The sequence below is a fragment of the Molossus molossus genome, unplaced genomic scaffold (genome assembly GCF_014108415.1).
Source record: "Molossus molossus isolate mMolMol1 unplaced genomic scaffold, mMolMol1.p scaffold_m16_p_18, whole genome shotgun sequence".
Classification (NCBI taxonomy): Eukaryota; Metazoa; Chordata; class Mammalia; order Chiroptera; family Molossidae; genus Molossus; species Molossus molossus.
Genome location: NW_023425353.1, coordinates 59,114,441 through 59,127,297, shown reverse-complemented (window position 1 = coordinate 59,127,297; position 12,857 = coordinate 59,114,441). Strand labels below are relative to the sequence as shown.

Here is a 12,857-nt window from a genome sequence, read left to right as displayed (position 1 = left end):
TGTACATGAACCCGTTGAGCAAGCCCTGGGTGGCTGGAAAGGAGTCGTGAATGACATTTTCAGAATGCATCATCTTGTCTGCCTGATGGTTGAGAGCCTCTTCTGAAGTGGGTGCTCTTTAGTGGGCATCCACATGGTGCACATATGTTTTTACGCTTTGTGCCCATTCTGAGACGTCCACCCACATACCCCTTTCTCAGGAATTCTTGTCATCAGTCTTCAAATCTTGTTCTTTCTGAGTTCCTGGACATCCTGCTAAGCTGTCAGTCAGTGCTCATGAGTCAGCATGCATTTGTCCTTCTAGCGTATCTCAGTTTAAACATAGGGTACGACAATTATGTTTTTTGAAATTCTGCTACCTGGAAGGATTTCCTTTTCAGTGACTCTTCTGATTTGGCTTGTAATGCTGCTGCAGCCTACTTTGATTTTGTACCAGTGAACCATTCACTAACTGGGCTCAGTGCTTTTCCTCTTCAGTCAGCGGGTCATAAATAATTCGTAATCAGGATTAAGAGAGGAGAGGCAATGCAGAGGAGTGTGTGTGGAAGGAATCTGACCTACCCACTCCTGCAACTTACCTTGAACAACTTACCTGTTCAAGCTCAGTCTCTTACATTGATCAGTCTACTTGATGATGGATTATTGCTGTGCATGCCCACCCTATTGGCTTGGTGTGTCAGATTAATGATACAGTTAATGTTTAGTAACTCAGATCATGTGATCACTTGATGTCAGTGGTCATGTGTTCATTCTCTGTCAGGAGCTGTTTCTCAAAATAGTCATCTGCAGGTGGGAATATGGCTTTTCTCCGAAACATCTTCCTTGTCTGTTAACAGCCTGTACTAGGTTTTTACTTTATTTTATTTTATTTTATTTATTTTTTTATCCTCACCAGAGGACATTTTTGCATTTATCTTCAGATAGAGCGGAAGGGAGGAAGAGAGAGAGAAACATCAGTGCGAGAGAGACACATCGACTGGTTGCCACCCACACGACCCCAACCAGGGCTGGGGACAAACTACAACTGATGTATGTGCTCTTAGCAGGAACTGAACCCTGGTCTCTCTGGTCCTCGGGCCAACGCTCTAACCACTGAGAAAAACTGGCCAGGGCTCGAGTAGTTTTTGACTTAAAGATATTTCCAACTACGGCAGTTAAGCAGCACAATATTAAGTTTTGTCATGGATAATGTACATTTTGGAGAAAAATGGACTCCTTGCAGACAAGTGTGGATTTGTTTTTTATGCTCTGCCAATTTTGGATTTCACTTATCGTGAAATGGTGGTGTCCCATTTCTTTGGTTTACTCATTATCAAGAAGTTTTGTGGTCTGAATTCTTTAAGCAATACTGATGCATTTCTGCAGACTTAGTCATATTTTCTTTGCATTTGACCATGTCATACATTTGTTAGAGTGTGGCTAGGGCTGTAAGCACTGACTACAACAGATGATGTTAACTGGCTTATGTGAAACTTACGATTTTTTAGTTGGTTTTATCCCCATGTGCTCACAAATAGGGCTCCAAATAATAGTAAGAAGAAAGACTAAACCATGAATAAATCTACTAAGAGAGCCACATAAATTCCAAGGGTTAAGATTCCAGTATACTTTACATGTATTTATTATGAATAAATCCACCTCTTTCTAGTTTATGGTGGAAGTTGGTTGGCAGTTCTCTCTGAGAAGTAGAAGTTGGCTGGGATCAGGGATGATGACAGAGCTGGAGGGGTGGATGGTAGCAAGGGAGTCCCACAAGGGAGGTCACTGTGCAGGGCCTTTGACCATTGAAATCAGTGTGCTCATTGCCCTCTAGAGAGTTGAGGGGAATGGGAACTCGGGAAGATGACTGGTGGGTCCAAAAAAAGGGGATGAAATAGGCCTAAAACTTGTAAACTACACCCTCCGTATCTGGAGTGATGGTCCAATATGATCCCTGGTTCTGGGGTGAACATGGTTTAGAAATTGATGTTAAATGGATGCCAGAGGTTTGAAGAAGATGTAAGTCTATTAACAGGCAGATATCATAAAACTACCGAACAAAAGGACATGAGAAATCCGGTGTTGGAATGAAACTCTTCCTTTGGATTTATATACTTGATTTACTAAAGGAACTGGAATTCATGTAATTGGCCTGAGGTTCCAAGCAAGTCGAATAGGTTGAATACTAATAATAACTTGTGTTGCCTTTGAATCTTTGAATCTTTGAAACACCAGAACCCTCTTGTGTCCAGATGGTGTTTGCCCTTCTCCATCATCTGGGGAATGTGCTTTCTTTCCATGGGCCAAGTGCAGGTGACATCAGGGCACTGTTTTGTAATACACTGGTAGACATATCAGTTGTCTTCCTTTCTTTCTGCATAAATGTTTAGATTTTTCTGAGGCCAAAATGGACTGCGCTAGCCAAGTTGCTACAAATCTAAATGTCAGCATGATTGGGACCGTGCCCCCTGGAAACAGTGCTTTGGTGGCATTTTCAGACGGATGCCCTCACCTCTTTTATCACGAGAGGTGATCTGTTGCACTTTTCTGTATGTAGACTGGTGATGTACATCGAGAGAGACAGCAGAAAGACCTCCCCAGGCAAGGAGCAGCAGCAGAGCGGCAGTGAGTACCTGTCCAAGTGCCTGGACCTTCTCATCCGTCACGTCGTGCAGGAAGTGCCACGGATCCTGGGTAAATTGCAGCCTCGTCCTCAGGCCCCTTGCTGCTTACCTTTCTGTGACTTGGCTTTTAGGCATCGCCTCCCTTCTATTCTTGCTGGTCCGTTCTTGCAGGCGAGCGCAGTGACTCTTTTTCCTGAATGTGTAGTTTCAAGACTTACAGGTGCCTTATCTCTTTCCCAAGTGACATACTGAGGCAGCGAGCAGGCCAGTGGTTTTGTTGGGCTGTCATCGGTGGTAAACTGGTGATTTTGGAAAATAAATAAAAGAGAAGCATTTTAATTGCTTAAACTTGGACTTTTGCTATTATTTTGGGTAGCCTTTCTCAAGAGTGTTTCCTCTGCTTAATTCTGAATAAAAAACATGTCTTTTCAGACGAGAGCCACACATTTATTGATTGTTAAAAGATCTTAAGAGTGCTTAAGCATTAGCATTTATATTAGACTTTTGATACTAAAGTTTGAACATTTCTTTGGTTTAAAAAACTTAAAATAAAAATATCTAATAATGATTTGCAAAGGATGTTTATTATAGCTAATCCCTTATTTCATTGTGGTTGCAAAAGTTAAAATAATCTGAGTAATGTGCACATTTAGTTTAAATCCGGTTCCATGCTTTTCTAGCAGATGTAGCATGAAACCAGGAATGTTTAAAATGTTAAATCGATCCAGCTCAGTTTGGTAAAATATACTTAAGAACCGAAATTCGTGCTATTAAATCAGAGTAATAGAACTGTCTTCATGGCTGACTGACATGCCTTTTTGCTTCTTACTGATACTTTGAGAGATTATTTGCCTGTTAATGACTGAAAATAGCACATTTCAAAATTTATTTTGGTTGTAACCTTTCTTAAATCTTCAATCTGAAGGCCATGGTCCGTCTGGTTAATTGGTAGTTGAGTTTCCTATTACCAGACTCATTCTGTTTAAAGATATGATGATAAGATAGCCACAACACAAGTTTTATTTATTATTGGACTTATCACCCAGTGAAAAGTTTTATAAATTGATCTAGTTTTATTTCCATCTATTCTGTTATTAGAAATTGTGACCTATAATATGTTTACTTATCATTTTTATTATTTTTTCTGTTTACCAAAGTAATAGGTGCTTATGCTTGAAATTAGAAAAATACAAAAAAAAAAAAAAAGGAAGGAAAATTGTTTTTAAAGCCACCACTCTACCATGCTGTTTATAATTTGATGTTAAATTTCTAGATGCAAGATTGAGTTGATATCCGTTTTGTCCCCAGAAGCCTTGACTTTTTGTTCTAGTCTTGATGTTTGTGAGTAAATATCACAGCTTCTCTCCACTTCATTTACGTGGAGATTCTTTCCCTCAGCAACCCCCTGGTTTCAGCAGTGACCAGGGGTCCCTGAGTGCTGGTGGTCTTCCCTCCGCAGGCGACATTCTCAGTGCCCTGGCTGGCGTGTCTGGTCGCAAACACCCGTCAACAGTTCAAGCGAAGCAGCTGAAGCTGTGTCTTCCCCTGATGCCCGTGGTGCTGCACCTTGTCACCTCTCAGGTAGGGTCTGATTGACACAAGTGAAGTCACTGGCTCCCGTCTTTGTACCTGGAGCGGACAGACATGTTCATTCCCCCTTGCCCGTGCTCTGTGTGATCCGTGGAACCTCTCTCCACGCAGGTGTTTCGGCCTCGAGTTGTAACGGAGGAGTTCCTGTTCAGTTACGGAGCCGTCCTGGTGAGCAGCTCGGACTTTCCCACGTCCCTAGGAAAACGTGCCTGTCTCTACTGTTTGTGCATTTCCATGTCAGGAGGAGGGCGTTTTCAAATTGGTGGTGTTTATTTGTCTCTGGGGAAGTGACCTTTTTATACTTTTATCTGTTGACTGTAATACAATTTGACATTTGGAGAAAAATGCATTTTCTCCTGATAATGTAGTTTGTTCACAGATGGCCTCGAGTAGGGCACGTAAGTCCAGAGTGAACACTTTTATTGGTTTTGGTATTAAACATTATGAAAAAATTTTACATAATAAAACTAGTGACAGTGGAATGTTGGGCATATATTATCACTATGACTTACCTTGGCTTACGTTGTCCGGTTATGCACAGTCTCTTTTTATGGTGGCATTTCTGTAAGTTAAGCTTAATTTTACTTTTTTAAAAATTTTGATGAGATATAGATAGCAATGAAAAACAAATCATTGTGCTATCTTTCATTCCAGTTTTTGCTCACAAAAAACAGTCTTTTTGTTCAGATTATGGCTCATGACTTATGTTATCTTTCCCCCTGCCTGGCATAGTTACAGTATGTATCACTGATGAAATGGGGAACTAGTCAAAGGGAAAGCGAAGACATTTGTCACACAGCTTCTCCAGTTCACTTTGATGTTGATAATGAACACTGAACTGAGATGTATCTAGTTAAAAATGAAGCAAACATCTCAAATTTGTTGTTATTTTGGAATAAAAAAAGATTGTCACCCACAAGAAAGAATATAGCTTTCTAGAAAGTTCATCAAAGGGTGAAGAATGAAAATTTGAAGGACAGATGTTGCGTGCAGGACTGACTTAGTAAGAGGTGTGTGCAGTGGGTCCTTTTATACTCACTTTCACCTCTTTATCATTCTAGTGCCTTGAATCCAAGTTCCACCAAGTACATCATTTTTGTTACGCACTCATGAGTTTGCAGATGATTAGAATTTTGTTTGCCACCTTCTTGAATTTGCTCTTCAATCTGCTTTTAAGGACAATGTGTGGGTATCACTTTAGCGTGACTACAACGCTATATTTATAATTCCATCACAATTCATATCAATGCCTGCAAATAGTAATTTTGCTTGTGGAATGTTTCGGCACAGTGATCATTTGGGATAGGCGTGACTGTGCTGTGTTCGTTCTCTTATTTTTCCCTCATGTGCAGTACTTCTCTCTGCCTACACTAACTGAGTACCTTTGAGACTCTGAAGGAACTACCAAGTGTCTCCAACATAAAGTCTTTGTGGACTTTCAGGAATGACACGTATGTTTTAGGGAGAACTCGTCTGCTCCACATAATTCAGAAACAGGGAGGAGGCCATACTGAGGAAGGGTCTCCCGCCTTCTCCCAGGTGTGGGCATACTTGGTGAGGGTTGGGGGATGTTCCGTGGGGTCTCACATGTGCCCTTTTGGGGAATGGAAAATAACTTAACCTGGTTCACAGACAATTATTATACTGGAACATTTTTATCCGTTTTTTTCTGATAATGTCACTCAAGTAGAGGGAGGTTCGGCCAATACAATGGAAAAGGTGTTTTTGCTCTCTTCAGGCTGTTTTCCTAGATGGAATCATGGCCAGTCCCAGAATTTTTTTGTTATTTTTCTTATCATGTCTGTTATTTGGCCTTAGCTCTGTGTTCATTTTTCTCATGCTCAGTATTGATGGTATTGATAAAGTAGTAAGTAGTAAAAGGGGGAGAAGTATCGACTGAAAGTAAGGACCTGAATTGTTATCCACACGGTTCTGTGCACGTTTATGGACCGTTGAGGCTGGATATTGCTTCCATGAGTTGATTCATAATCTATCCACAAGACACCAAAGATGTTAAAGTCATCAGTGCTCTCCTGATGCCATGATGCACAGTGACCTCTTCCAACATCTTGCAGCCCCTTAGACATTCACAGTGCAGGTTAGCAAACTACAGCCTCTTGAGTTTCTGCTTTAAGAGAATTCTTTTTAATTTTGCTTAAACAGAAGTTTGAGAGGTTTTGTTTTGGGCTGCACAGCTATACACGTTCTGTAGAACAGTCCATAGAATGACTTTGTGGAGCTGTCCAGGGCACAGTGCATGTCTGTCCTGGTGGCACGTTCCATTCATGTGCAGATACGTAGCAATGTGCTTTGAAGGCCTTACTGCTCTGCTGGAGATAAATACCATTTTCTGTATTTTTCAAGATTTATCTGGTTGAGTAGCTACTGTACAATGGTAGGTCTGTTGTCTTTTAGTACTTTAAAAATATGCCTGAATTTGAAGTATTCAAACTTGGTCCACCTTTCGTAGCTGTATCCAGTAGCAGCAGCTCACTGCCAAGGACCTCCCGGGCTTCTGCTAAAGCGGAAGCTTTTCTTAGTGATCTGTGGACATTTACATAGATTTAAGTCAAAAGACTTGTCTCTATGAATTTTTTATCAAGTATCAAATTCATATTTATTTAGCAAAACTTTTATACTCATTTTAAAGTTTTATAAAATGATTTCTCACCCAAATAATTATGAAAGCCTACATTGCTTTTATAAATTTACTACGTTTTTTCTTTTTTAAGTCTTTTCAGTTTGTTTAGTTACAGATTGAAAAAAAGAAATTTCATATTTTCAGCTTTCAAGGAGCACATGTCTCATTTTAAGATTTTCTCTTACTTTTAGGCAATTTGGGATTATTTATTTAAATTATAAAATGCATGCTTTTAAAAGAAAATGTAGAAAATTATAGTGAGATTTGAAGAAAATAAAATCATCCATAACTCCACAAAGACAACCATTGCCAACATACTTTTCCCTTGTAGTGTTTCCTAGTCATATATGCACTTGTATATAGGAAAACTATTTATATACATATAACACATTTATGTATGACATATGGTACCTATGGTTGAGACTATGCTGTATATATGTAGATGTATATTGTCTTACTTCCCCACTTAAAATTGTATCATAAGGATTTTCCTATATCAATTTTTTTCATATTTTTATGGTTTTATATTGTCCCATTTGTATGAATTGTGTAAAGTTTGATATAGTAAAGTTAAAAAAAAAAAACCCAAACAAACAACATACCATTTAGGGATATATGCATGTATAATAAAACTATATAAAAATGTCAAAAAAAAAGAGATAAATTTATGATAGTGGTTATCTCTGGTGGAAGGACAGGCTGGTAGGGTTGGGGAATGTCTCAGTACTTAACCTGAATGGTGGGTTTAAGGATTTCTTTATTTGTTTAAAACAAAAAAGCTGTGCACATGTTCTTTTGGATATGTTATATATGTTCTTTTATATTTACCAAATATTTTAAGAAAAACCATTGGACCATAGTTGACTTATTTTCCACTCCAAGTTAATTGCTTATTTATTTTTTTATTCCAGGGTAATCTTATATTTTACTTGCTGTTTGTTACCCCAAACCATATCTTGTATGTGTATTATTCTGTGAGCTAGGGACAAGAACTCCATTGCAGGGTCTCAGTGCCTGGCTGACATGGTGCTCTGTCCATCACAACTTGGGCATGGATTGTTTCATTCAGATCATATTTGCGAGCACCTCTTCTGCCTGGGACAGTCATTCGGCTGGGGACTGGGAAGCTCACCCAGGGAGCTCACAGCCAGCTGCGCAGGCCTGCCTTTCAAGCAGTGTCGGGGGCCACCCTGCAAGGAAGCGCGGGCTTGTGGATGGGACACAGAAGGGGAGTTGGGTTGGGGTAAGAAGTACCCAGGAGGACCCGGCCAGTGTTGCTCAGTGGTTGGAGCATCGTCTCATATACTGAAAGGTTGCAGGTTTGATTCCTGGGCAGGTAACATATGGGAGGCAGCTGATCAGTGTTTTTCTCACATCCATGTTTCTCTCCCTGCCCCCTTTCTTCTCTCTCTAAAACCAGTAAGAACATATCCTTGGGTAAGGATTAAAAAAAGTGGTATCTGGGAGTGACTAGGAACAGTGGTAAATTTGAAGACAGACCTTGAACTAAATGGCTCGACCTTCCTTTAGGTGACATCTCACCTGGTTAGGTGCCCTTCTCAATTGCTTACTCAGGCGTGAGTGGCTGTGGCTGTTACTGGGAATGGTTATGTATCAGTGGGATTTTCTTCACTCTTTCAAGTCCTTTCTGGGCTTATCTTGCTATTGAATTTAGTCCAACATTAAATCTTATTGATAGTGATTGGTATGATAAAAGATGATTATAGTTAATAATGTATATATCCTACTTTATCTGATCATATTTAAAAACAGTGAATATAGCCCTGGCCGGTTTGGCTCAGTGGTTAGAGTGTCAGCCTGCGGTCCAGAGAGACCTGGGTTCGGTTCCCGCTAAGGGCATGTACCTTGGCTGCAGTTTGTCCCCGGCCCTGGTTGGGTCGTGTGGGTGGCAGCCACTCGATGTGTTCCTTTCACATCGATGTTTCTCTCTCTTCCTCTCTCTCCTTCCCGCTCTATCTGAGTGAAAAATGGAAAAATGTCCTCGGGTGAGGATTAAAAAACAAAAACAAAAACAAAAACAGTGAATATAGTGTTCATAGTATGTGTGTAGTACTTATTGCCTTCCATGAGTTGTTTAATTAAGAATGGTAGGTGTTTTGGGGGCAAAATGTTATCTGTGTTTTATTTCAGAGTTATTTTGAAATCTCCATTTACTAGTCTTTTTATTTATTACAGAGTCATATTAAGTCAATAGACTCAGGAGAAACGAACATAGAAGGAGCCATCGGTGAGTAGACTGTGGGACATTTGACATCCGTGACTGAGGCACTTTGATATGGTGATTTTTAACATGTAAATAAACACCTGTAATAATGATCTGTATTTCTAGGACTGATGGCCTCGGAGGAATTTATCAAGGTCACCTTGTCGGCGTTTGAGGCGATAATACAGTATCCCGTTTTACTGAAGGACTATTGCTCCACGGTCAGTCCTGCAGCTTTTGAGAAGTACATGTTTTTCACTTGCGTGGGAATCCTGCATATTGTAGCAATCTGGGTGTATGCATATATCACAATTTACTACATTAGGTTGTTCTAGTGTTTGGTATTGCAAATACTGATGGTTTTTCTTGTTCATGAGGTTTGCTCTACATAAGCATGCATTATTTTAGGGTACGTACTTAGCAATAGAAGCAGTGGTTATAGGGTCTATGTAAACTCAGCTTGTGCACAAAACACCATAGTGTTTTCAAAGAGGTGGGACCAGTCTACGTGGACCCCGGCAGTGCAGTACCTGACTCATCCTTCCTTACTCGCATTACTTCACACTTCCTCGTGGATGGGCATACAGCAGTATTTCACCAAGTTTTAAGGTTTTGTATGATCAGGATTGTTAATGAGGCTGAGTAGTTTTTCAAACGTTTGTTGGGCATTTAGGAATACTGTTTTATGAAGTGCCTGTTTAAATCTTTTTTTATGTTTTTAATCTAATTTTTTAAATTTACTGGCATAAAGAAGTTTACAATATTTTCTTGCCATCTTTTCTAGTATCTTTTTAATCTAATAATATCTCCATAAAAATTTTTGCTGTTGTTGTTCCTTTTTTTTTTTTATTGAACAGTCTAACCAGAGGTTATTTTTAGTTTTATCAAAAGGCAAGTTTCTTTACAGTTCTCCTTCAGCTTGGGTGTATTGATGGCAAACGCTTTGATCAAGTCATTGTTTCTCGAGGGAGATTTTTTCCTGAGTGTTAAATTCTAGGCTGGCAGTTATTTTTGTTATTGTTTAGTGCTGTGAAGATATAATTTCATTATCCTATGTTCTGAGTTGTAGCTGTTGAGAGTATAGCTGTTGGTCTGTTTTTTTCTGTGAACATAATCTCTGTTCCTTGTCCCCTTTAAGATTCTTTTTTTGGAGGGGAGCAGAGGCATGGGGAGAATCTTTGGTTTTCTGTAGATGCACTATGATTTAACTAAATGTGAACCTTCTTTTATTTATTCTGTTTAGGATTCTCTGTGCCTCTCAAATCTGTGTATTGTCCTTTTTCATAATTTCTGGAAAGATCTTAGCATTCATCTCTGCTTATTCTCTCTTCCCTTTGCTCTGTCTCCTTCAGGAACTCTGATCACATGTACTTTAAACTTTCTCACTGTATTTTCTATATATTCCATCATTTCTCTCTCTCAAGGTTATATTCTGGATAATTTTGTTTATATTTTGATTCTGTTTCTGTCTTCCATGTCCAGTCTGGTGCTAAATAGAGTCATTGAATTTTTAATTTTGGTTATTTCACATGTGTAGAAGTTCTGTTATTACTAGAAATTCTGCTTGCCTGTTTTTTCAATCAGATATATATACATATATATGTATGTGTGTGTGTATGTGTATATATATATATATATATATTGCATTCATCTTCAGATGGAGTGAGAGGGAGGGAGAGAGAGAGAGAGAAACATCGATATGAGAGAGACACATTGATTGGCTGCCACCCACACGACCCCAACCGGGGCCGAGGACAAACTGCAACCCAGGTACATGCCCTTAGCGGTAACTGAACCTGGGTCTCTCTGGACTGTGGGCTGTCGCAGGCCGATGCTCTAATTGCTGAGCCAAACCGGCCAGGGCAGATCTGCTATATTTTTATAATTTTCTGTTCCCTATACATATTTCCCAGTTTTTGATTTATTTATTCACCTTTGTTAGATGTAATTGTTTCATGCCATGTGTGATAATTGCAATATCGGAAGATCGCGATGTACTGTGGTGTCTGTTATATCTTGGTCGCAGGCATCTTGTGTTCTTGGAGACCTTCTCACACTCACTGCTTGCTGGTCACAGGCATTCCCGGAAGCCTCGTGTGGGTGTTCCCTGCCCCCAGAGGCCTCATGTTTGTCCGGGGCTCTGTTAGTCAGGACTGCCTTAGGCTAAGGTCCCCTATACCCCTTTTGCAAATCCCTGAGACTGTAGTCTGAGATCATAACTTCCCAGGGCAGCCTTCCCAGCATTTCCCAGGAGAGTGAATGTGTGTGGGGGGCTTGGAGACCGGATCTGGTTTCCCCCAGCCTGCGTATGTAGTGCCCGCTCCCCAGGGCCCAGCTCAGGTAGTAGACTCACAAATCTGCACGCGGGGAAGACCTGTGCCCAGCCCCCTGCCTCTTGCCCCCGTGGGCCCTCCTGGAGCCTGTGTCTGTATTATTGTAAGTGCCTCCCGGGCACAGTCAGTACATGGTGGGGGCTAAGATAAGCGGATACAAATGTGCACACTGAGAATTGAGTTCAACTCAGCTCTCTAGTTAAGGCTTTCAGGATCGGTCTGAAAGTTTCCCCATTGTCTTTGCATATCTTCGGTAGTTTTAAGGTTTTGTTCTTTTATATAGTATCTGGTATTTTTCATTGGTTTCAGTGAGAGAGTTAATCCAATTAATGCCCGCTATTAGCAGGCACCCCGTTTCTTATCATCACTTTCTGAGTAAAGATTTCTCAGTGTTCCATTGAGAGAGTATTTGCGTAAGTGTTGTTTATTGATTCTTTTCTCTAACGAGCAACAACCTGGTGTATATTTTAATTTTTTTGTGATCTAGTAGTTACAAATACCTGTACTTACATTTAAATAGACATTTAATAGTTTATTTTCTAATCATGAAATGTTATCATAATAGTCATTGAAACTACACTGTGTATTATGATAGGAACAGTATCATTGCAGCTCATGGACTTCGTAAAAGTATTTTTTTTTTTTTATCTTCACCCGAGGACATTTTTCCATTTTTTGTACAGATAGAGTGGGAGGGAGAGAGAGGAAGGGAGAGAGAGAGAAAGGGAGAGAGAGAGAGAAACATCGACGTGAAAGCGACACATCGAGTGGCTGCCACCCGCACGACCAACCAGGGCCGGGGACAAACTGCAACCGAGGTACGTGCCCTTAGCGGGAACCGAACCCGGGTCTCTCCGGACCGCAGGCCGAGGCTCTAACCGCTGAGCCAAACTGAACAGGGCCGTAAACATATTTTTAATGCTATAACTCATGGGAACTCCTCTAATCACCACTTCTTGAGCATGACTGGAATACATGAAATTGAGAACTCAGCATCCCAAGGAGCATAACATTGTTTGAAATGTTTGCACAAACTATGTTCAAGGCTGCTGATCAATACTTATATGGAAGTGGTTACATGCACTTCATTCTCACTGAGCATGAGTGCTTAACTCAGATTTTCCCAGAGCTTAGACCACTGAGTGCCTCCGAGTTGGAAATCATCAGTGTGGCCCACAGGGCAGGTAGAAATACCACAGTGATTTGATTTGTACAGGGAATTTGTTCCATTCCTTGCAGTTTCAAAATATGTTATAATAGCAAAGGTAAAAATGAAGGTGATTCTTTATTAGAAAATCCTGGTAATAATATACATGTCTCCTAAAATATATTTCAATTTCTTTAATTACAAAAATAAACTAAATCATAATATCTTTTTTATGAAGAGCCTGTTCTTTTGTAAGTTTTAAACCAAAAGGCTGGAGGCTAATAAATGCTGAGTCATTTACTTTTGTTAAACCAAAGTT

At 40.0% G+C, this 12,857-nt stretch overlaps 1 protein-coding gene across 3 annotated transcripts in view; it reads left to right on the top strand.

Moving 5' to 3' along the window:
* Positions 1-12,857, top strand: part of ULK4 (unc-51 like kinase 4) — a 320,737-nt gene that overhangs the window by 88,211 nt on the left and 219,669 nt on the right. For all 3 annotated transcript variants that reach the window (XR_004960164.1, XM_036267041.1, XM_036267042.1), the window contains exons 23-27: positions 2,537-2,673; positions 4,063-4,184; positions 4,305-4,361; positions 9,031-9,082; positions 9,185-9,279. Coding sequence is in view for 2 of the 3 variants with exons in the window: in XM_036267041.1 (XP_036122934.1) it covers positions 2,537-2,673; positions 4,063-4,184; positions 4,305-4,361; positions 9,031-9,082; positions 9,185-9,279 (463 nt within the window). In the remaining variant the exon portion in view is untranslated. The remainder of the gene's footprint in view (positions 1-2,536; positions 2,674-4,062; positions 4,185-4,304; positions 4,362-9,030; positions 9,083-9,184; positions 9,280-12,857) is intronic.